This window comes from Notamacropus eugenii, chromosome 4 (genome assembly GCF_028372415.1).
Source record: "Notamacropus eugenii isolate mMacEug1 chromosome 4, mMacEug1.pri_v2, whole genome shotgun sequence".
In the NCBI taxonomy this organism is placed as follows: domain Eukaryota; kingdom Metazoa; phylum Chordata; class Mammalia; order Diprotodontia; family Macropodidae; genus Notamacropus; species Notamacropus eugenii.
In genome coordinates, this window is record NC_092875.1 from 95614487 (window position 1) to 95636492 (window position 22006).

Genomic DNA, 22006 nt, shown 5'->3' on the forward strand with positions numbered 1-22006 from the left:
TTGGGGAATGGCTGAATAAATTGTGGTATATGAATGCAATGGAATACTATTGTGCTATAAGAAATGATGAACAGGAAGATAGGCCTGGAAGGACTTATATGAACTGATGCTGCGCAAAAGAAGCACAACCAGGAGAACTTTGTGCACAGCAACAACCACAGTGTGTGAGAGTTTTTTCTGGTAGACTTGGAACTTCATTGCAGTGCAAGGGCTTAAAAAAATTCCCAATGGTCTTTTAAGCAAAATGCCTTCCACATCCAGAGAAAGAACTATGGAATTCAACTGCAGAATGTAGCAGGTCATTCTTTTGTGTGTATTACATTTGGGTTTATTATATGATTTCTCCCGTTCATTTTAATTCTCCTACACAGCATGACTATAGTGAAAATGTATTTAATAGGAATGTATGTGTAAAACCTATATAAGATTGTACGCCATCTTGGGAGGAAAAAAATCTAAGTTATATGGTAGTGATTGTAGAACACTGAAAATAAATAAAATTAATTAAAAAGAACTTAAAGGAAGCCAGACAGAACATTCCAGACATGGAGGACAGTCAGTGAAAATGCCTATAAGTGGGAGTGTGTTTGTTGTGTGTTGGCCACAAGGCCAGTATCACTGGATCAGAGAATATCGGGTGAGGGGCAGGGGACAGGGGCAGGTTATGATTCTTATTTATAAGTCATTCCCCAGTTAGTCTGTAATAAAAGAATATAAAGAGGCAGTGTTGTTTTTTGCAGATCCTCTTGCATTTATTATCGTTGTCATATATTGTCAACATTGCCAATCCTATGGGTCTGAGATGGAAACTTAAAATTGTTTTAATTAGCAATTTCATAGTATTTTTTGAATTAGCTATTGATAGCTTAGGTTTTTTCCCTCTGAAAACTGCCTTTTTTATATCCTTTGGCTACTGACTTATTTTCCCATTTATCTGCTTTCTTTCTCTTTTTACCTGCATTGGTTTAATTTGCAAAAAGTCTTTTTAACTTTATATAATCAAAATTATCTGTTTTATCTTTTGTGATCCTCTCTATCCTTGGTTGTGAACTGTGTAAATCCATAGATCTAAAAAAGGTAATTTCTTCCTTGTTCCTCTAATTTTTTTTGATGATGTTACCTTTTATGTCTAAGTCATGTTTCCATTTGACACTTTCCTTGGCATGTGTTGTGAAATATTGAATGCTTCTTTCTGCCAGTCCGTTTTCCAGTTCTCTTAGCAGTTTTTTATTGAATAGTGAGTCTTTTTTCCTGGGGTCTTTGGGCTTATCAAACACTAGACTACTGTACTTGTTTGCTTCCATATGTTTTGTACCTAATCTATTGCACTGAGCAGACCTCTTTTTTTAAAAAGTAGTAGCAAATCTATTTGATGATTATTGCTTTGTTAGTATGGTTTGACATCTGGTACCACCAGGCCCCCCTCCTTCCCATTTCTTTTCATTAATTCCCTTGAGATTTTTGACCTTTTCTTCTTCTAAATGGATTTTTTTCCTATCTCTATAAAGTCATCTCTTGGTAAGTCAATTAGTATGGCACTAAAAAAGTAAATTAATTTAGATAGTATTGCCATTTTTATTATATTGACTTGGCCTACCCATGAGCAATTAACATTTCCCTAATTATCTAGGTCTCTGTGTGAAGAATGTTTTGGAGCTATATTCACTTAGTTCTTGTGTGTGTCTTGGCACCTCCCAAGTATCTTATACTTATAATAGTTATTTTAAAAGGAATTTCACTATCTCTTCTGCTGAGTTTTGTTAGTAGTAAAAAAAAAAAAGTGGTAACAATTTATGAGGGTTTAATTCAGGCCTGTATAACCTGAAGTCCACAAGCATGCCAAAGGATTTCGGTGGCCCATGAAAAATGTAGAGGATTATTTTCATGGGCCACCCAAAATAATGTATCATTTTCCCAAACTACCCTGGGAAGTTGATTCTATTATTATCTCCATTTTGCAGCTGAGGAAACTGAGGCACTCAGAAATTGAGTTGTCACCCAGAGTCACACAGCTAATAAGTGTCTGAGACCAAACTTAAACTCATTTCTTTCTGCTTCCAGGCAAACACTCTATCCACTGTAGTACCTAGCTACTGAACTAAAATTGTCTTGTTAGCAACTAAGCTGACTCCAAATAAAGTAACCCTTATGCTAGTTCAAATAATTTTGTAATACAAAATACCTTCTACTGGATGAGTTTCTGTCACTCCTAATTCTAACACCTTCCCTTTTTTGATTCTTTCCTGTTTATCCTGTGCTTACCTTGTTCATATACAGTTGTTTGTATGTTGTCTTCCCCATTGTACTGTGAGCTCCTGCTGCCTTTTGCCTTTGTATCACCAGTGCTAACCTTAAACAGTAGGCATTTAGTACATGCTTATGACCGACTGACAAAAGAATGTAACATAGAGCTGTAAGAGTTGTTTCAATGGAAGCTGAGAATGGAAATGAATGCTGATGAGGGAGCAGGAAAGCAGTTGGAGACAAAGGAAAAATCAGCGAGATAGCATCCTAACTGTGGGAAGGTCGAACGATTCAGTTCCTGTTTCTTTGTTCTTCTAAGGAGAACGATCCTTGGACTAGGAAGGATTTCTTAAAGAATGGTTGGCAGGTAACAGAAATCTATGGTGTGTGAAGAGATAATCAAGTAGCGTCCAGCTCCTCTCAAAATTAGTTTGTTGTCATATCCATACAAACTATAGCCTAGATTATTGAAAGTACTGGCAGATACAGTTATTAAGTCCTTATTAGTGAACTTTGAGAGATTTTGGAGAATTAAGGAATTGATACTGCAGGAATGGTTAGAGAAAAGAAAACATCCTGATTTTCAAAAAAGAGGAATGAGTAGGGATACTGCAAACTTGTAAGTGATCTTGTCTCTTCTTCCTGGCAAAATTCTAGACTCTACTACTAAGGAGATGATGATTTGTGAGTGCTTAGAAGGTGAAATAATGATTTCACCCCCCAAAAAAGATGATTTTATCAAGAACAAGACATGCCAAGCTACATTCTTTGTTTATTTAACTGGTAACCAGACTGGTAGTTGGGAGAATGTTGTCCACAGAGTATAAATAGATTTTTACTGACCTGTACTTAAATTTTTAAAGTACTGACAAACTTTCATTCTGTACTTTTGGATAAGATGTATAGATTTGAGCTAAATGCTAGTGCAGTTAAAAAGATTCAGAAGTGGATGAAATTGCTTGGATCTAGGCATGGATGGCATTTTTGCCCGAATTTAAAATTCCAAAAATTTTGAAGGGATAAGCCAATATGTCAAGATCCAAAAAGATAATGACAAATTAGAACAATGGGCAAAATTAAATAAAATGGAATTTAATAGTGATAAATGTCTAGCTCCCAGTTGATTCTAAAAGGCAGCCTTACAATAAAGAGGGATACATGGTTAGAAATTTACTTTGGAAATTATCAGGAAGGTTTTATAAATTATGAGCCCAACATGAGTCAACAATGTAACATGACAGGCCCCACCCCCCAAAAAAATCTCATATTCTCCTCACCTATTTTGAGATATTTTTATTCATTCATTTTCAGGTGTGTCCAACCCTTCATGACCCCATTTGAGATTTTCTTTGCAAAGATACTGTAGTGGTTTCCATTTCCTTCTGTGGCTCATTTTCCAGATGAGAAGACTAGAGTTAAGTGACTTGGCCAGGGTCAGACAGCTACTAAGTGTTTGAGGGCAGATTTAAATTCAAGACCACGAGTCTTCCTGACTCCAGACTCAACCTTCTGTCCACTATGCCACCCTAGTTACCCTGTGTTGAAAGAGAAAACATCCAAATAAAGATGATAGGAGTTCCCTCATATTCTGCCCTGGTCAAGCTTCTCCTAGAATATTCTGGCCAGTTCTGGGAACCTTATTTTAGGAAAAACATAATCTAGAGTGTTTCCAAATGTGGATAAACAAGTTGGTGAGAGGACTAAAGAACATGCCATATGAGGATTGATTATAGGAAGTGGGAGTATTTAATTTGAAGAAGAAAAGATTTCTAAGTATTATAGAGATGTGAATTCTTCAAGGCTGGACATCACCAACATGAATTAATTCACCTGGCACTGATATTCTAAATAATTTCTGATGCCTTAACTATGGGGATAAGAACTGGAAGACAGAGGAAATGAAACCGAACTAGCCTGGATTTCCAATGCATTTGCCTAGAAGTATAGGAGAGAGTGAGCCAGAATGTGCCTAGAAGTAAAGGCCAGAGTGAGCCAGAATGTAACAATGTGACTTCCTTCTTCTTTTAAATTGATAATAATTTAAGTAAGTTTTATCTTTCCTCTGTGGTACTTTGTAGTAAAGCCTTTTTTGAACCTCTTTTTAAAAAAAAAGAGAAGAGAAGACTTCGTTTCCTCTACTATTTGAAGAATGAAATTCCTCAGGATCTACTTTCCGTAAGATCTGTCATTGTTCACAAGTTTCAAATGAACCCCACCCCATTGCTGATTCACACCTGTTTTGTCTGTCTGCTGCTGACACATTTCTCCCAAAAATGTATCATGCTTTATCATTGGTTCAGTTAGTCTTCTATTCACACTAGATCATCCTTATTGCCTGTCAAGTTAAATTATGTAAGCTATATATATACATGCGTATACACACACGCACGCACGCACACACACACACACACACACGGTACTATCACCACAACTGCCAAAAGTGAGTATGCAGACATTACATTAATATTAACAGTAAGAATAAGGATGTAAGCCAGGGTCTGTTAAGCACATTGTCAAATATGCTAGCTTAAAACTTAAAATTAGTAAGGTATGTCCTGCTGTACTTCATAGAATCATGGAGTTGCCAGCACTTCAGAGGACATCTAGTTAAGCTCACACCTGAACAAGAATCTTCTTCATTATATCCAGCAAATAATCCTCAGACCCTGGCTTGAAGTCTTCTGAAGAGGGGGAACCCACTGCTTCACAATTAGCCTATTCCACTTTTGAATGACCTAGTTGTTCAACAGTTTTTCTTACAGCAAGCTTCAGTGTGCTTCGTTATGACTTCCATTACTTCTAGTTCAAGCTCTGGGGCCAAGCAGAATAATTCTAAATGCTCTTCCATGTGATAGCCCTTCAAACACTTGAAGATATACCTATCATGTCCCTCTTCGGTATTCCCTTCTCCAGGATAAACATCTCTCTTTCCTTCAGCCATTCCCCATATGGCATGATCTTGAGGTGCTTTGCTGTCATGATTGCCTTCCCTAGGAGGTTCTCCAGCTTATCACTGCCCTTCCTAAAATGTGGCACATTGTACTGAATACTGCTGCACTGGTGATGGTGCCATAGCAGAAGGGAGAAAGATGGTCCTCTCTTTTCCTGGACGCTGCATTTCTTAAGGCAGCCTAAGGTCACACTGACTTCCTTGGTTACTGTTATGATACTGTTGGTTCATTATGAAACCTTATGTTCACTTCTTTTAAAAGGCCCAGACCTTTTTCAGAGAAACCACTGTCTAGCCTTAATCTCTTCTTTCTTAGTCTTGTGAAGGTGTTTATTTCATCCAAATGTAAGATTTTATAGCCCAGTGTTCTACCCTATTCAACATTTATTTAAATCCTGATTTTCATCCAAAATTATCAACAATTCTTTTTCATAGATAGCTAATTCCAATGAGTAGTTTTGTCTCCTCAGAACCCTATCATTACCAGGGGTCATAGAGTCCATGACTCTATGGGACAAGATATGGGACCTGGCAGTGGTTTTGTTATGTTTTGAAGACATTTAAAGAAGGAAGAAAAGGGAAGGAGGAGAAATACACTAAGTGGAAAAAAAAGAGAAAGTGAAGGCAATTATTTCACATACTTTGAGTGTATAAGTAGAAGACTATACTCTGGATCTTATGATTAGGCACTGGGCAAGGAAGAGAGAAGAAGGGCAGTAGAGCAGAAAGAGATTGCATCAAACTAAAGTATATGTAGTAATAAGCACACTCTTTCCTCCACCCACTGTCTTCTGTATTAAGATAGAATGAGAAACTGATTAATGCAGTGGTTCCAGAAAATTCATGATGAAATTTGCTACCCACCTCCTTACAGATTAATGTGGATAATGAATTCCCTGAAGTATATTGAATTTCTATTATTTAAAATTATTATTATATAAAATATGGCAATTTATTCTAACCCAATGGAAATATGCAATATGAATACAAATAATGGGACCATTTCAGGGAGATTCATTATTTAGTCCAAGTTGGGACCTCATTGACATGGCCAACGTGGGAATCTGTTTTGCTTGACTAAGCATATTTGTTGCACAAGTTTTTATTTTCTGGGTTGTTTTTTTTTTCTAATAGAGGGAAAATAGGGAGGAGAGGAAGTAGATTTCAGTCACTGAAAAAAGTTAGGTTTTAAAAAATGTTTGTTGGGTTGAATTGAATTGCTAATATCTTGAATGATAGTTAAGATTTAAACAAATCTTGAACCGGATAGAACATTGGGCTGAGTCCAATAAAATGAAAGTCTGATCCCTCTCCCGTAAAATCTCACATTTGGATGTAATAAATCACATTCACAGGACAGAAGTGGAATGACTAAACAGCTCTTTGAAAAAAAATCTGGGCCTTTTAGAAACTTTACTAAAATCTCTGTATGAACTGACAGTATCATGCAGTAACCAAGAATGTCAGTGTGATTATAAGCTGCCTGAAGAAATGCCAGGGCAAGAGAGGTTCTTCTGCTATGGCACAGCCACATCTAGAGTATTATGCTCATTACTGGGTGCCATATTTTAGGAAGAGTATTGTCTCCCCATTTTAAAATATCAACAGTTTATTCTAGTTTAATCCCCTATGATTGTTCCTTTTGTTTACATTTTTATGTTTCTTAGATTCCTGTGTTTTGTATTTCAGCGTTTCTATGAAACTCTAGTCTTTTCATCAGGAATGCTTGGAAGTCTTCTAATTTCATTTAAAGTCTATTTATCTCCCTATAGAATTGTACCTATTTTTGGTGGATAAATTCTTCTTTACTGCAAACATTTATCCTTTACTTTCTGGGATATTGTATTTAAGCTGCTAAATCTTGTCCTATAAAAATTAAAATAATAGCTAACATATATGTAGCACTTAACTTTGTGCCAGCCACTGTGCTCAGTGCTTTACAATTACTGTATCATTCAATCCAGGGCAGCTAGGTGGTGCAGTGGATAGAGCACCAGTGCAGGAGTCAGAAGGACCTGAGTTCAAATCTCCCCTCAGACACTTGACACTCACTAGCTGTGTGACCTTGGGGAAGTCACTTAACCCCAATTGCCTCATCCTGGCACATCTCCAGTCATCCTGATGAATATCTGGTCACTGGATTCAGATGACTCTGGAGGGCAAGTGAGGCTGGTGACCTGCACAGCCCTCCCTCACTCAAAACAAAGTCAAGTGCAAGTCATGTCATCATTTCTCTGATGGCGTGGTCTTCTTCAGCAACAAAGGACAAACATACGCATCATTTGATCATCACAATAAAATCTGGAAGGTAGGTGCTATTATTATCCCCATTTTGCATTCGGGAAAACTAAGGCAGAGAGAGATTCAGTGATTTGCCTAGGGTAATACAGCTGATAAATGTCTGAGGCCAGATTTGAACTCCAGCTTTCCTAACTGTAGGCCCAGCACTCTATCCACTGCACCACCACCTGCCTCTACTGGGGCTCTTTCTGACTGCTTACAGTATTTTCTTCTTTGACCTGGAAGTTCTGAATCTTAGCTTTAATGTTCCTGGGAGTTTTCATTTTGGAGTTTATTTCAGGAGGCAAGTGGTGGATTCTTTCTATTTTTACTTTGCCCTTTGATTCTAAGAAGTCTGGGCAGATTTATGATTTCTTGAAATATGATATCTTGGCTTTTTTTTTAATCATCATAGTTTTCAGGCATTCTAATGATTCTTAAATTATCTCTCCTTGATCTGTTTTCCAGGTCAGTTGTTTTATACTTTCTTGTATTTCATCAACCTTTTGACCCAACTGATATTTATAAAGTACATTCCAATTTTCAAGGATTCCAGTTGCTTAGGTCAAGTTTTATACCATGTTGCCAAACTGTTAATTCTCTTTCCAATTCTTTTTCTTCACAGCTCTCATTTCTTTTCCAATTTTTTCCCCTTCCCTTTCTCTCATTCATTTATTTCTCAATTTTTTCCACTAATAATCTCCTTTCATTTATAAGATAATTTAAACACTTTTTTACATCATCTCTTTCAGAAATTCAAGTTGAAGTTGTGTGCTTGTGCTGTATTTTTCTTTGGTGTTTTTACTTGTAGATATTTTAGAATCATTTTCTTGTTCTGGGTTTGTTTCTTGAATATCCCTATTACTCTAATATTCCAACTCTGCTTCCTGACTTCAGATTTTGTTTTAGGGCCAGGTTCTGTGCATTTTAAGAGGGAAATAGTTCTATTCTGTGCCCTCTTGGCTTTGATTGGTGCTTTCTTAGGGTATTGAGTATGTATGTTCCAGGATCTTAGAGAGAGCTCATGCTGGAGATCTCCATGCTTTTAATGTTTCCTGAGCAGTTTGATTCAGAACAGAGCCTTAGTGCTGAACTTCTGGTCTTACCCCTACAAATTCCTGACCTCTAGCGAATACAGGAAAAGAATAAACATTAATATACTTGCTGCTATGTGCCAGGCACTGTGCTAAGCACTTTTTACAAATATTCTCTTATGTGATCCTCACTGAGAGATAGGTGTTATTATTAGCTCAATTTTATATTTGAGGAAACTGAGGCAACCAGAAGTTAAATAACTTTCCCAGGGTCACATAACTACTAATTACCTGAGACTGAAGATGCCTTTCCTGATCCCTCTTGATTCTAGTGCCTTCCATCTGTTGATTATTTCCTATTTATTGCTTATTGGCTTGTCTGTACCTATTTGTTTCCTTATGGTATCCCCCATTAGACCATAATCAAGCAAGCTGAATTCCTACTTTGCCCCCTTCTCTTCCCCCCCCACCCCCATTTCTTAATCTGTACCTTAGGCCTATTGCCTTTCTGTCAGGAGGTAGACAGCATGTTTCATCATGTGTTGTCTGGAGTCAAGGTTGGTCACTACAGTTGATCAGAGTTCTTGAGTCTTTTAAAATTGTTTTTCTTTATAATGTTGTTACTGTGTAGTTTTATTTCCCTCCTAGTTCTGCTCCACCTTTTATATGTTTTATTATTCTAGTAAAATGTAGCTTCCTTAAAGACAGGGACTATTTTTTTTTTCGTTGTCTTTACATTCCTAGCACAGTATCTTGCATTAAGCAATGCGCTGCTTAAATGCCAGTTTGTTTGACTGAGTGTATTAGGGTCAGTCAATAAGTATTCATTAAGGGCCTACTGTGTGCCAAGCACTGGGTTAAGTGCTAGGGTTACAAAGAAAGGCAAAAGACAGTCTGCTCTCAAGGAGCTCATGGTCTAACAGAGGATATCATAAGGAAAAAAATAGGTACAGACAAGTTAAACAAAATAAATAGGAAATAACGAACAGAGAGGAAAGCACTAGATCAGGAAAGGCTTCTTGTAAAATGTGGCATTTTAGCTGGGACTTGAAGCCTGGACAGAAGGGAAAAAAAGTAAATCTTTGTTCATTGAAAAACAATTAAACTTAAAGAAAAAAGACATGGAAAAATATGTGTATGATAATTTGAGGAAGAAGAGAAAAGGCTTTTTTAGGAAAAAAGGAAGGAAGCATTTACTAAATACCTGCCGTTTGCGAGTTACTGTGCTAAGCACTTTACAGATATCTCATCTGATGCCACAACAACCCTGGGAAATAGGTGCTGTTATTATCCCCATTTTACAGCTAAGGAAACTGAGGCAGACAGCAGTTAAGTATCTTGCCCAAAATCATACAGTGTCTGATGTTGGAGTGGAACTCATGTTTCTAACGCTACACCCAGTACGTTATCCACTGCACCACCTAGCCACCTCTAGAAGGTGGTACATAAACTAAGCCTTGAATGAAGGTAGGACTTCTAGTCATGTTGGGACATCCTGAGTCCAAGGCAGGGAGAGGGGAGATGGTATGCCCAGTTTGAGAAGCAGTTATGTAGTCTACTTTTCCTGGAGAGAATGAAGAGGAATAATGTGAAATAAGCCAGGAAGAGTAAACCAGAACTAAACCAAACCAGGACATTAAAAACCAAAGTGAGTTTATATTTTATTTACGAAGCAATCAGAAGCCACTGAAAGATCTCAACAGGGGTACTACATGGTAAGTCCTGTGATTTAGGAAGATCGTTTTGTCAGCTATTTGGAGGATGGACTGAAGAGGGGAAACTGGAAGCCTGGAATCCAAGTATGAGGCTATTGATTTCATATAGGCATGATAAGGACCTGAGATTGAGTAGTAGCCATGTGAGTGGAGAGAGGGAAGTGAATGCAAGACATGAGGAGATAGAATCAATAAGATTTGTCAACTTTTTGGGCATAGGAACACAGGAAGCAGGAAGTTAAGATCCACCAACATTGTGGACCTTGGTGACTAGAGATAGCCATGGTCATAACTTCCATGGAGATAGGGAAGTTAAGAGGAGAGGGCTTGTGTTCATTTGGAAGGTTTGGAGGGGTGGGGTAGAGAATTGATAGTGAATTCTCTTTGTTATGCCCAGCATGTTCAGATAAGAACACCTCAGTAATGGCTGCGTTCATATAGTGCTGTAAGATTTGCAAAGAGCTTTAAATGTCTTATCTTACAACCTCATTAGGTAGGTGCTATTATTAGCTCCTTTTTACAGGTGAGGATGGCTGAGAAAGGTTAAGGGACTTGCCCAGACTTACAGCTAATAAGTATCTGAGGCAGGGTTCACACTCAGGTCTGCCTGACTCCAAGCCCAAAGGTCTGTCACGGGACCACCTACCTGCCTCCTGCATCAGGGGCATCAGGACTCTCTCACTATCGCTGTTTATCTTGGCTCTCAGCTAGCTCTCTATCAGCTGTTTTTGTTCTAGAAAGAAAGTTCCTCTTCTAGAAGCAAGGTTTGTCTCCTTAGCAGAAAAAACAAAATTAACATTTATGTTTACTAGCTCTACCTTGTCTCTGTTATGAGTCATCATCCCATCAAACTCTTTTCCCCAGTATAACTTTTTAAGTCTTTAGCTTTCCTCACCAATCTCAGTTCATTCATAAAATCATGTAACCCTTATATATCCGTCATCTTTTACCTACTCCTACTTCTGTCTTCTGCATGTGCCTTTTTTTTTCTTCCATCTAAATTCCTTGGTAATTTCTCTCTATATGTACATCATTCTTTTCAGACCATTCCTAGTTTTGCCCCTCATCAGAATTTCTTCCCTTTCTATCTTCAGAACTCTTCCCCTGTAAAATTTTAGTCTGTAGGATCATACCTATCTTTCCCTTGAGCACTTTGAAATCTCATGTCACAATATCTGTGTTGCTTAATAGACTCTTTCATCTTCCTTATTTGTGAGAATCAAACCCTCAATATGATTTTCCCTTCTTGGTTCTTCCACCTTTTGAAGGATGAAATTATCATTCTGGTCACCAAGGTCCACAGTTTTGTTATCCTTGACTTTATTTTCTTTCACATATCTACTGTGTCCATTCAGTTGTTTAACTGATTAACTTTATAAAGTGAATTCAAATTAGTATTATTATGATTACTTAGAACTTTTTTTACTTTATACCATCTTATTTCATTTAATGTACACAGCCACCCTCTGAGGTAGATATTGCAAGGATTATTATTCCACTTTTGTTTTTGAGCAAATTGAAATCCACAGCAGGTGAGTCACGTCCAGGGCCAGAGATGACATGACAGAGCCAGCCCCTGGAGCCAAGTCAGTCGGCTCCCCAGTCTAGTGTTCTGATCTTTGGTTTGGGTCAGTTCCTGTGAGGAAAGCAATTCAGTAAAAGAAATACTGATAGTTAACCTTATTAAACTGGAATTTGGTTACGTGTAAAATTTATCATTTTGATATGCACAAACTTTAGAAACAGTATACTCAAGAAACAAGGTAAATTTGATCAAGAAAATCAATACTCAAAATTATACTAATTCTGGTCAAAATTAAAATTTTTTTACTTATACATTAGGATTCCCAAATTTGGAGGAAATTCATCTTGGGCTTTCCATAAATTTGTATTTTCATAAAATGTATACTTAAAAAATGTGTGCAGTTTTTTTAAGCACCAAAATTAGAAGCCTCTAGTACACAAATGAAAAGATGAGTCTTAGATCCTTTCCAGGACTAAAATCCTCTTGTGATGTTAGGCCACATTCAAAAGTGTAACCTCCAGGAATAAGGTGAAACTGCTTTAGTCATATTTGATCTGAAGTATCGGGTTTGATTCTGTACGCCACAGTTTAGGAAGGACATTGATTAGAGAGTATACAAAGGATGGCAACTAGAATGGAGGGGAATTCTGAGCCCACGTTCCAAGGAGGAACCAGGACTAGTTAGCCTGGAGATCAAAAACTTCAGGGAGGACCTAATAGTTCCTTTCAAGTACTTGGAAGGTCTGTCATTTGGAAGATGGATCAGATTCACAGTTTTCCTTAGCCTCAGAGGACAGAACTAAGTGATTCAAGCCGTCCAAAAATGAAATGGACTGGCTGAGCAAGTTGTTTTATCATCCCCATGCTCACTAAACTCCAGTGACTCCCTATCACCTCCAGGATCAACTGAATAAGACTGTTTGGTGTTCAGAACCCTCCATAGCCCAGTCCCAGGTCTTGTTAAACTTTACACTCTGCCACATCCTCTTTGATCCAGTAACACTGGCCCGATGGCTGCTCTACAAACAAAACACTCCATCTCTAGGCTCCAGGCATTCCCTCTGTCTGTCCTCCAGACTTGGAATGTTCTCTACCTCTTAGCTGTCCTGGCTTCCTTCAAGTCCCAGCCAAAATCCCATCTTCTATGAGAAGCTTTTTCCAATGCCCCTTAATGCTAGTGCCTTCCCTCTATTGATTTTCTTTCATTTATCTGTATAGAGCTTACTTCTAAACTTTTGTTTTCATGTAGACTGTGAGCTCCTTGAGAGCAGGCCTCTCTTTGTATACCCAGTGCCTGGCACATAGTAGGCACTTAATAAATGCTAACTAATTCTGCTGGCTGACAGTCAGTTTGTCTCATTACAAGTCTTCGCAGAGGTTGTGATTGTCAAGTAGACTGTAGTCGAGCTCCTTCTTTGGGTGGGGGTGAAATAGATGAACTCTAAGTGTCTTTGCTTTTGTTGTGTGTGCTTCAGGACTGGAACTTGTTGTCCCAGAATGGTTTTGTTATAGCTTTTCTTTAGTTATATTTGGTTTTGTGTTTTTAGTCAGCTTTATTCTCCCTCCCCTAAAATGTCGTGTAAGCTAGCTTATTCATTCGAATAACAGTAAAGCTTGTTTACTCTTAGAACCTAGAGGAAGATTAGATCCAGCTTTTTTATGAGCTTTTTGGATCCTGGATGTCATTTTCAATGAAATTGGCCCCAATTGCCATTTTAACAAAACAGCTAAATTCACATAAGCTTTCTCCTAGCTAGGAACAGCAATAAATGTGCCATATTTCTAATCTTAAGCTCAAAATTTTTCTCTTGTTAGAAAGAAAACACATCCCCTGTGAAAGTGCTTGGCTGCCGCAAAGTGAAAATAAAATGATTTTCCCAGTTGTTACGTTGGGGCGGTGATTTAGTCAGCATTCGTGTAAGCATGCCTGTGTAGACAGTGATAAGGGCACTTTGCAATGTCTATATTGATGTATGTTTCCAAAACTGGGCAAGTTCAGCAGACTTGGTTCACAAGTTTATTTTCCTGACTGTAGGAGTCATTTAATACACGGGTATTTATTTCACTTTTTCATTTTGGTTTGTAAAACATAAAGTGAAACTATGGGGGTTTTCTGTTCCTCCAGAAACCTGATGTGAGGCTCTCTCGAGGCAGCATCGACCGAGAGGATGGAAGTCTTCAGGGCCCGGTAAGCAAATACAAGAAAAGAGTTTTTTAGATTTCTAATTTAACATGGATCAGAGTTTGCCACGTAAAATTTTCAAGATTTATGATGTGAGGCCAAGAACTGAAAGGCTATGGAATGAAAATTCCTTCTGTAGCCAAAATAATTGAAAGTCCAAGTTTTTCATACAAAACTCAAGAAATGCAGTTGGCAATATATTAACATGAGGGGCGTTTTAGCAAACAATAAACAGATTTTTTTGTGCCTTAACAGAATATATGCACTATGTATATGGTTACTGATTTTTTTGTAGAAAGTTGTATGGCATATATTCACATTTCCTGTTACTATGAGATCATAAGAACTTCCAGCATCTTGACTTTATGTAGAAACAGCATCAAAAATAAAACTTGTTCACATAGCATTTTTCCTTCTTGGAATTCTTCTAAGAGACACCTAAAATTCTCCTTATGAGAAAGAGTTTGAGGTAATTTCAAATATGTTTCTCATCTGGTATAAATACTGATTTTTGTAATAATGAAAAAATGTTCATTTTCATAAGTAGATGCATACTCAGATATGCAAGGTGTGTCCTTTCTAATAAAAAAATGAATTTACCTTTCTCTATTCCATTAATTGATTTAGAGATGAGATCCAGAGAATATGTCTGAATCAAAATAAATCAGTTTACACATACACACACATGCACATGGGTGTATAACTGAGTAACTTTAGTCTAGCCTGCAGCTTTTTAAAACTGCTCTGTTTTAATTGTAGCACCACAAACAAAAAGAGAAGATTGCCCTAAAAGTCCTGTTATTTACCACTGAGCACTTTTAATTGGATATATTATTTCTTAATGCATTTTTTTCTGTGGCTTCATTTTCCCACAGCACAGGTCCTCCCCCCCACCCCCCGCCTCCCCCTATCTCTTGGTTTTTCTGAAGGCAATTTCTTAATTTTGTTCCACTGATTTGAATTCAGACAACTAGCATTTATTAAATGCTTACATTGGGTTAAGTTCTGGGGATGTAAAGAAAAGCAAAAACATAGTACCTGCCCTAAGGAGCTCCCACCGGAATGGAGGATACACTGGGCAACTTGTGTACACACACACACACACACACACACACACACACACGATATTGTGAAGGTAGAAACAGCACAGATGGTCAGGAGACTCAATCCATGAGGTGAGTGTGAGTAAGGATGCAAGGACAGCACTAAGCCTGTGTGCCTGGGAGTATGACAGTGCCACTGGCAATGATAAGGAGTTAGGAAGAGATTAGGTTTGGAAGGAAAAGCAGAGGTCCATTTTGGACCGTCCTAGTTCTCCTCCTCCATGTTTGACGACTTCTTAGTCTCCTCTGTTAGACCATCATCTGTATCCTGCTCACATTGTGTATGTGAACCCTCACATACCCTGGGTCCTCTTCTCTTCCCCCTTTATACTAATGGTGTCAAACAAACAGAAACAGGAGACATTAAACCATCCATAAAGATCTCTGGGGGCTGCATATTGACTTAAAATGCCACATATCCACATTATCTATGTTTTGTTGTATTTTTATCTCCTTTATTAAATCTTTCCCAGTTACATTTTAATCTGGCTCAGTCATAAACAGGAGTTCTCTGGACATTTGACATCTCTACTCTGTACTATATCTATCTCTCTTGGTAACCTCATCTTCTTCCATAGATTCAGTTACTATCTCCATGCAAATGATTTCACAGATCTGTCAACTGTCACAGTCATTGAACTTCATATTACTAACTGCCTGTTGAACAGCCAAACAGAATATAAGTTATTACTATTATTATTACTGTAAATGGTCCTCACTGACCTTGTGGATCATTGGCTAATGATCCACAATGAAATTATCATCTGTTAGCTAAATTAAAAAACCACTAGATTGTGGGATAGCATGATTGGGGGAAAACACTGAATTTGGAGTCAGGAAATGTGTCTGAATCCTGTATCTTTACTTCTTGAGTGTGTGGTCTTGGGCAAGTCATTTATCCCTCTAAGCCCCAGTTTTCTTATCTATAAATCTTTTGAAACTTGTTGGTGGCTATAATTTATAGTCTTTAACAGATTCAGCGGCCGGCCCCTAGCCACACGGACCACTTATAAAACAGATGAAGCTGCATTTGTCCTGCCAGCTCTGAAAGGCTGTTCATTTGAACTGTGACCCCTTGTGATATATCTTTTCCTGATAACAGAAAGGGACAGTCTACTCAATGTACACTAGTGTCAATTTTTATATCTCCCAATGTATGGCTTTTAATAGGCATTTAGGTACATACATCTACATCTATCTTTTAAAATGCTTTTAATAGGCATTTAGGTACTTATAATTTCTTTCATATAGTAATAACGATAACCATAGCTAATATTTATGTAGCACTTTAAGATTTTTTAAGGCACTACACATATTATTTCATTTAATCCTCAGAACAATCTTTGAGATAGGTGCTGTTATTATCCCTATTTTACAGTTAAGGAAACCGAAGCTAGAGATGTTAAAAAAAAAACAAAAAACTTACCTGGGGACACACAGGCAACTGAATTCTAAGTCCAGCACTCTATCCGCTCTGCCACTTAACTTAGCTAGAAGGTCATAGGATTGTAGATATAAGAACTGGAAGGAATCTCAGATGTCCAATCTCCTCATTTCCCGATGAAACTCTAGCCCATAGAGGTTAAATGACTTAGCACCTTATTGTCTCTATATTAGGACTAAGGTCCTTGACAGTAGGAATTGTATTTGTATTTTCAGTCCCTGGTACAATGCTTGGCACATAGTAAACACTTGATAAACACTCGTTGACTGGTTGACCAAGGTCACACAAACAGCAAATGATCAGACCTAGATCCTCAGATTCCAAATGCAACTGGCACCGTCCTCATGCCACCAAGAGGAGATAATGACCAGTAATTCCACCACTGAGTATGCATAAAGACAGAAAAATAGTTTCAACTGAATTGTCTGTGATTATAACCAACATTTTTTAAAAGGTCATAGGTCAAAGGATCCAACTTAAACGCATTTACATCACCTGTTTAATAAGAAACACAATAAAGATACTGAGGTCAAAGAAAAACAACATGGACATTTTTAAGAGTATGCGTAATGAACTCATTACAGGCATGTTTTACCAGTTGTCTTTAGTTGGTTTTAAATAGTGGTTCACCTGTGAGATGCTATCTCAGAATTTTTGTCTGCTTTATAAGATTTCAGTTGTGTTTTTATTCTTAATACAAGAGGCTAAAGCAGGTGCCCAGTATGTGCTGAAATGTCTTAATGATCAGTCCTACACTGGTGGAGAAATTGTAAGGGGATTAGATCCTCATGGAAGGAGCTTGTTATCAGAATCTCCATTAAGCACAATTGCTGTTCCTAAAGCTTTGAGAGATCCGTGATATGTAGTGACAGTCTTGAATCGATGTATTTAAATTTTGTTTTCAGAGGCACGAATTGACCCAGCTGTTGCTTGACACCTCTACGTCTATGTGACACTTCCCTGTATTTTTAGGAAGGCATCTTTCCTGTCGTGCAAAACATTGTAAAGCCCACTAGTAAGCATGTTAGCAATTGGAAGGGAGAAAAGGAGGGAAAGAAAAGTTCTTACTGTGCACTAGACAGTGCACTAAATGCTTTCCATATATTATCTCATTCAATCCTCATAAGAGCCCTGGGATGTAAGTGCGCCCTTCAGTAGGGCACATTTAAGGAGGACGACCCTACCATAGCATAAAGGCCCTAATTGGTTTTCTTGTGCTTGCTACATAATCTGGAAGTGAGTCAGGATAAAACTAGACCTTGGTGCAAATAAGTGCCTAGTATCATCTGATGAAATGATAAATAAAGGAATGTTTGGGTTTTTTTTAAGTAAATTAGTTTAATTTTTTTAAAGGATGTGAGGGGAATAATATAGCTCAAGCTTAGGGAAGTTCTGGATCATTTTGTTGAGTTTTCCAGTCAATCTGTTGAAATTAAAGGGCATGGGCTTTTTTTGGTAGCAGCTCTGGTTCTCAGGGACACCAGCCTCTGATCTATGCTCAGGAGCTGTGAGTCAGCACATGCCGCTCTCAGCCCTGATGTATTGTGGGGGGATGGGAAGAAGGGCAGGCAAATCCCTTGCCCCTACCTTGCTCTACTCCTGAAGAAAGGCCCCAAGAAAAAAAAAGAAAAAGAGAAGAAAACTGGTCTCTTGCATTACTTTAATAGGCCACAGAAGCAGGCAGTTTCTCCAGCAAGAGTCCGTTCTCCTGAGTTCTAGTCGGCCAGTCCCTAGACACTCCTTATTGTCCTCTAAGCAAGGCATCTGTGAGCATAGACGTCATTCTTGGGTAGGTGTCCCTGAGATGCTTGCCAACAAAATGTCCTGCACTGTCATCATCAAATCAGGAAGATTTGAATTCAGATATCACCACAGACTAGCCATGTGATCCTAGTTAAGTCATTTACTCTCTCTAGGCCTTACTTTCATGCTGTCATCAAATGAGGGACTTAGATTCATTGACCTCTAAATTCCCTTTCAACTCTAAATCTATAATCCCCTGATCAATCCCCTCATTCCAAATTCTGAACATTTTGTGATTTAAATGAATTTAGACTTTGTAAACAAAATGTACACTGAACCTTTTTTTTTCTGACAGACTGGTAACCAGCACATATATCAACCTGTGGGTAAGCCAGGTAAGATCAGATATATTTTAAATTTTTTAAAATTTTATAATTTAAATTTTTTATAATGTTGGGAAATTAACCTTATCACATAAGGGTTTTTTCTAGGAAATGTGGAAGGTCTTATCTGATTGATTGATTTAGAGGTTTAAAATGCTCTAGTGCTGTTTTCATCCCCTTTCCATAGGTCCCTTAGCAGATATGATGGTTCATAATAGATCCTCCTCAATAGTGCTGAGGACCTTAAAAAAATCTTGATTATCAAAAAATGTATATCAGTGTCTGTGCTGCATGTTGAGAACAAACACCTCAATAGAATGTCATCTTCAAGATCAGTTTCAGTGTGTTATTAGCATTGACTTTTGTTTGGATATACTGCTATGAATTTGTGACACTCTCAATATGAGGACCTTCTCCACTGGTTCTTATCATAACCATCCTTGCTTTCTCATCCTATGGAATTTTTATGTACCTATAATCATAATTCATTCTGTCTAACTAGATCATGCAGCTCCACCAAAGAAACCACCTCGCCCAGGAGCACCCAGCCATCTGGGAAGCCTTGCCAGTCTCAACAGCCCTGTGGATAGCTATAATGAGGGAGTGAAAGTAAGTCCATCCAAACTGTTGTTTAATGCACACTACCCAATGGAGTTTCTTGTCCATACCATATTTATGATACAGTAATCAAACATTCATTGTGTCATCTGTGTGCAGAGCACACAGTGGGAAGGTGGAAAGTTTAGCTGAAACCCAGTCTAGTCTTAAGCTCACAATACAGCAGGGAGAGAAGATGTGAGTACAGATGGCTGTGGTACACAATATTATAGGATAAGTTTAATAGACATTTCCAAAATAAAGTACTACAGCAGATCCGAACTGGAAGTTCATTACTTCTAGTGAGAGGGAGGGAATAGATCAAGTAAAACTCCCAGAAGGAAGGAGCATTTTAATCAGTCTTTATAAAGATGGATAGGAATTCCATAGGCAAAGAACAGAGGTGAGAGTGAGAAAGGATATCCCAAGCCTAAGAAACAGCATGAGCAAAAGTAGGGAGATATAAAAAAATGTAAGATGTGTTTGGGAGCAGAGAACAGCTCAGATTGCCTAGAACATGGGGAGTTAATGTGAGAGGATAAAGAAATAACGTGGTAACACAGCATGAAGGGCCTTAAATGCCAGTCACGGGCATATGAAGGCCAGTGTAGTAACTGGGACGTTCACTCCTTAAGTCAGTGCTGTAAGAGGAGGGAAAGGAATGATTGCAGTTTTGTGAGAAAACACTTTAATCAAGTATTTGTCTGATGGGTGGTAAATATTTTTAAACCTTATGTGTTTTATAGTTTAATGTGATTGATGCATTGTGATTTCTCTGACAACATCTCTCCCCTTTCCCAGTGAGTCAGTTTGTTTATTCATTGAAATGCAGAGCCAGCTTAGCTTCTTCTAGTCTTGAAGAGCAAACTAACATGCCTGTGACAAAGGAGAATATTCTCTAGGCTAACCGATTGTGGATCTCAATATGATATAAAGAGAAACTCTAATTATTAATTTTCCTATTTCAAATCAGAGTTCCATTTATTAAAATAAAGAAACATGACCACTCCCCAGATATTCAGCATGTAAGCAGATACAATTCATATTTGATCCTTTATTTGGAAATGGTAGATAGGTATATAGGCAGATAGATAGATTGATAGATGTATACATTTTAAATTGTGTATCAAAGTTCCTCAGGACACTTTGTAGCTTAGAACTGAGTTTCTGATGTCATTAACTAGCACAAACAGTCCTGGCCTTTTGTGGCTTTAACCAGCACTCTGGAATGATATTTCTGTCATTTGTGCAACTATAATTTCTTTAAAATAAAAGGGTCAACAAAAAGTGAAAGTCATAAATGTTTTTGCTAGTCATTGTAACAAGCCATAAAGATTCATTTCAGTGAACTCTTTTGTTGTTGTCAAGTTGTTTTAGTCATGTCCAGCCCTTCATGACCCCATTTGGGATTTTCTTGGCAGAGATTCTAGAGTGTTTTTTTCATTTCTTTCTCCAGTTTATTTTACAGATGAGGAAATTAAGGCAAATAGCATTAAGTGACTTGCCCAGGGTCACACTTCTAGTAGGGGTCTAAGACTTGATTTGGACTCAAGTCCTCCTAACCCCAGGCCCAGTGCTCTATCACTGTGCCACTTAGCTGCCTCTTCAGTGATCTGATACTTAAAGCAAAAAAAGTCTTTAGAAGTAAATCCACAGCTATGATTCTGTGGTCTCAAAAGTCACATTACAAATATGATCCATGAAAAAGATTATGTAATTATCACACGGTTACTTTAAAATGTTCAAGGTTCCATATGTTTAATTAAGTTCTCTTTCTACTGGCATTGATTACAATTCCTGTACATTTCATAAATAATTGGGTTGGCCTGAAAATTTATCCCCTAGTCACCACCTGACTTAGCTAAACCAGTTCTTAGAAGGCAGATACACTAAAACATCATACTTAAGGACTTTGCACTTGGTAAAACTTGCTTTTATTCTACCAGCATATCCTTTGAGAACCCAACACTTCTGTTCTATGATGAAATATCAGAGGAGGTCTTGATGCATAATTTGCTAAGTTAATAGAATAAACCTTATTAGAAAATAAGATGATTGTTTAAAACATAAGAAGTAACAATTTTTGAGTAATGAATCATTTTCACCAGTATTAAATCATCATCTGTCTCATAGATCCCATTTTATGTTAGACCAGATACAGATTCTGACCTGAAAAAGAAAATGACGTTTTCATAAACAGCGACTGAGCTCAGAAATTCTAAAATGGTACATTCACTCAAAAAGCATTTAGCCCTAAATTTACTTTCTTGTTTCTTCTTTAAAGACTTTATTCTTTGATTCTGAAATTATTTGTGTCTCACAACATCAGCACAAATGAAGACGGCCATGTGTGCACAGCATAGTGGTTCAGAGTAAAAATGTTGCCAGGGATTTTCCAATTTGCCAAGTCTCAGAAAGTACAAGATCCAGTAGTAGATGTTGAAGCCTACAGCTTTGTTTTCCAGAATTTCCTTGTCACTAGTGAAGTAGGATTTCATGTCAGGAATATTTCCGGATTTCATGCAAACACATCTCCTTCCCCTAGCAGTCATCCGAGGACACTCCTGCTACTTACAGGTCACCATGGCAAAAGTATCACCACGTAATGAGCAGCTTCTGCTTCACTTACTGGTCAGTCCCAAAAGGCATTAAAGCTGCAAGTTTCATGCAAATAAACACCACCTTCTTTCTGTACACATATATGTGCACAGACATTCTTGTGCATTTAACTGGTCCTTTTTCCTATTAATTATTCCTGTAAAGACCCTCATCAGGAAACTGCACAAATTAAACTAGCCGTTAATGC

At 37.7% G+C, this 22006-nt stretch overlaps 1 protein-coding gene across 19 annotated transcripts in view; it reads left to right on the plus strand.

Moving 5' to 3' along the window:
• PTK2 (protein tyrosine kinase 2) overlaps positions 1–22006 on the plus strand; it is a 418748-nt gene that overhangs the window by 388861 nt on the left and 7881 nt on the right. For all 19 annotated transcript variants that reach the window (XM_072602962.1, XM_072602979.1, XM_072602958.1 and 16 more), the window contains 3 exons: positions 13874–13936; positions 18576–18615; positions 19106–19212. In XM_072602962.1, coding sequence (XP_072459063.1) covers positions 13874–13936; positions 18576–18615; positions 19106–19212 — 210 coding nt within the window. The remainder of the gene's footprint in view (positions 1–13873; positions 13937–18575; positions 18616–19105; positions 19213–22006) is intronic.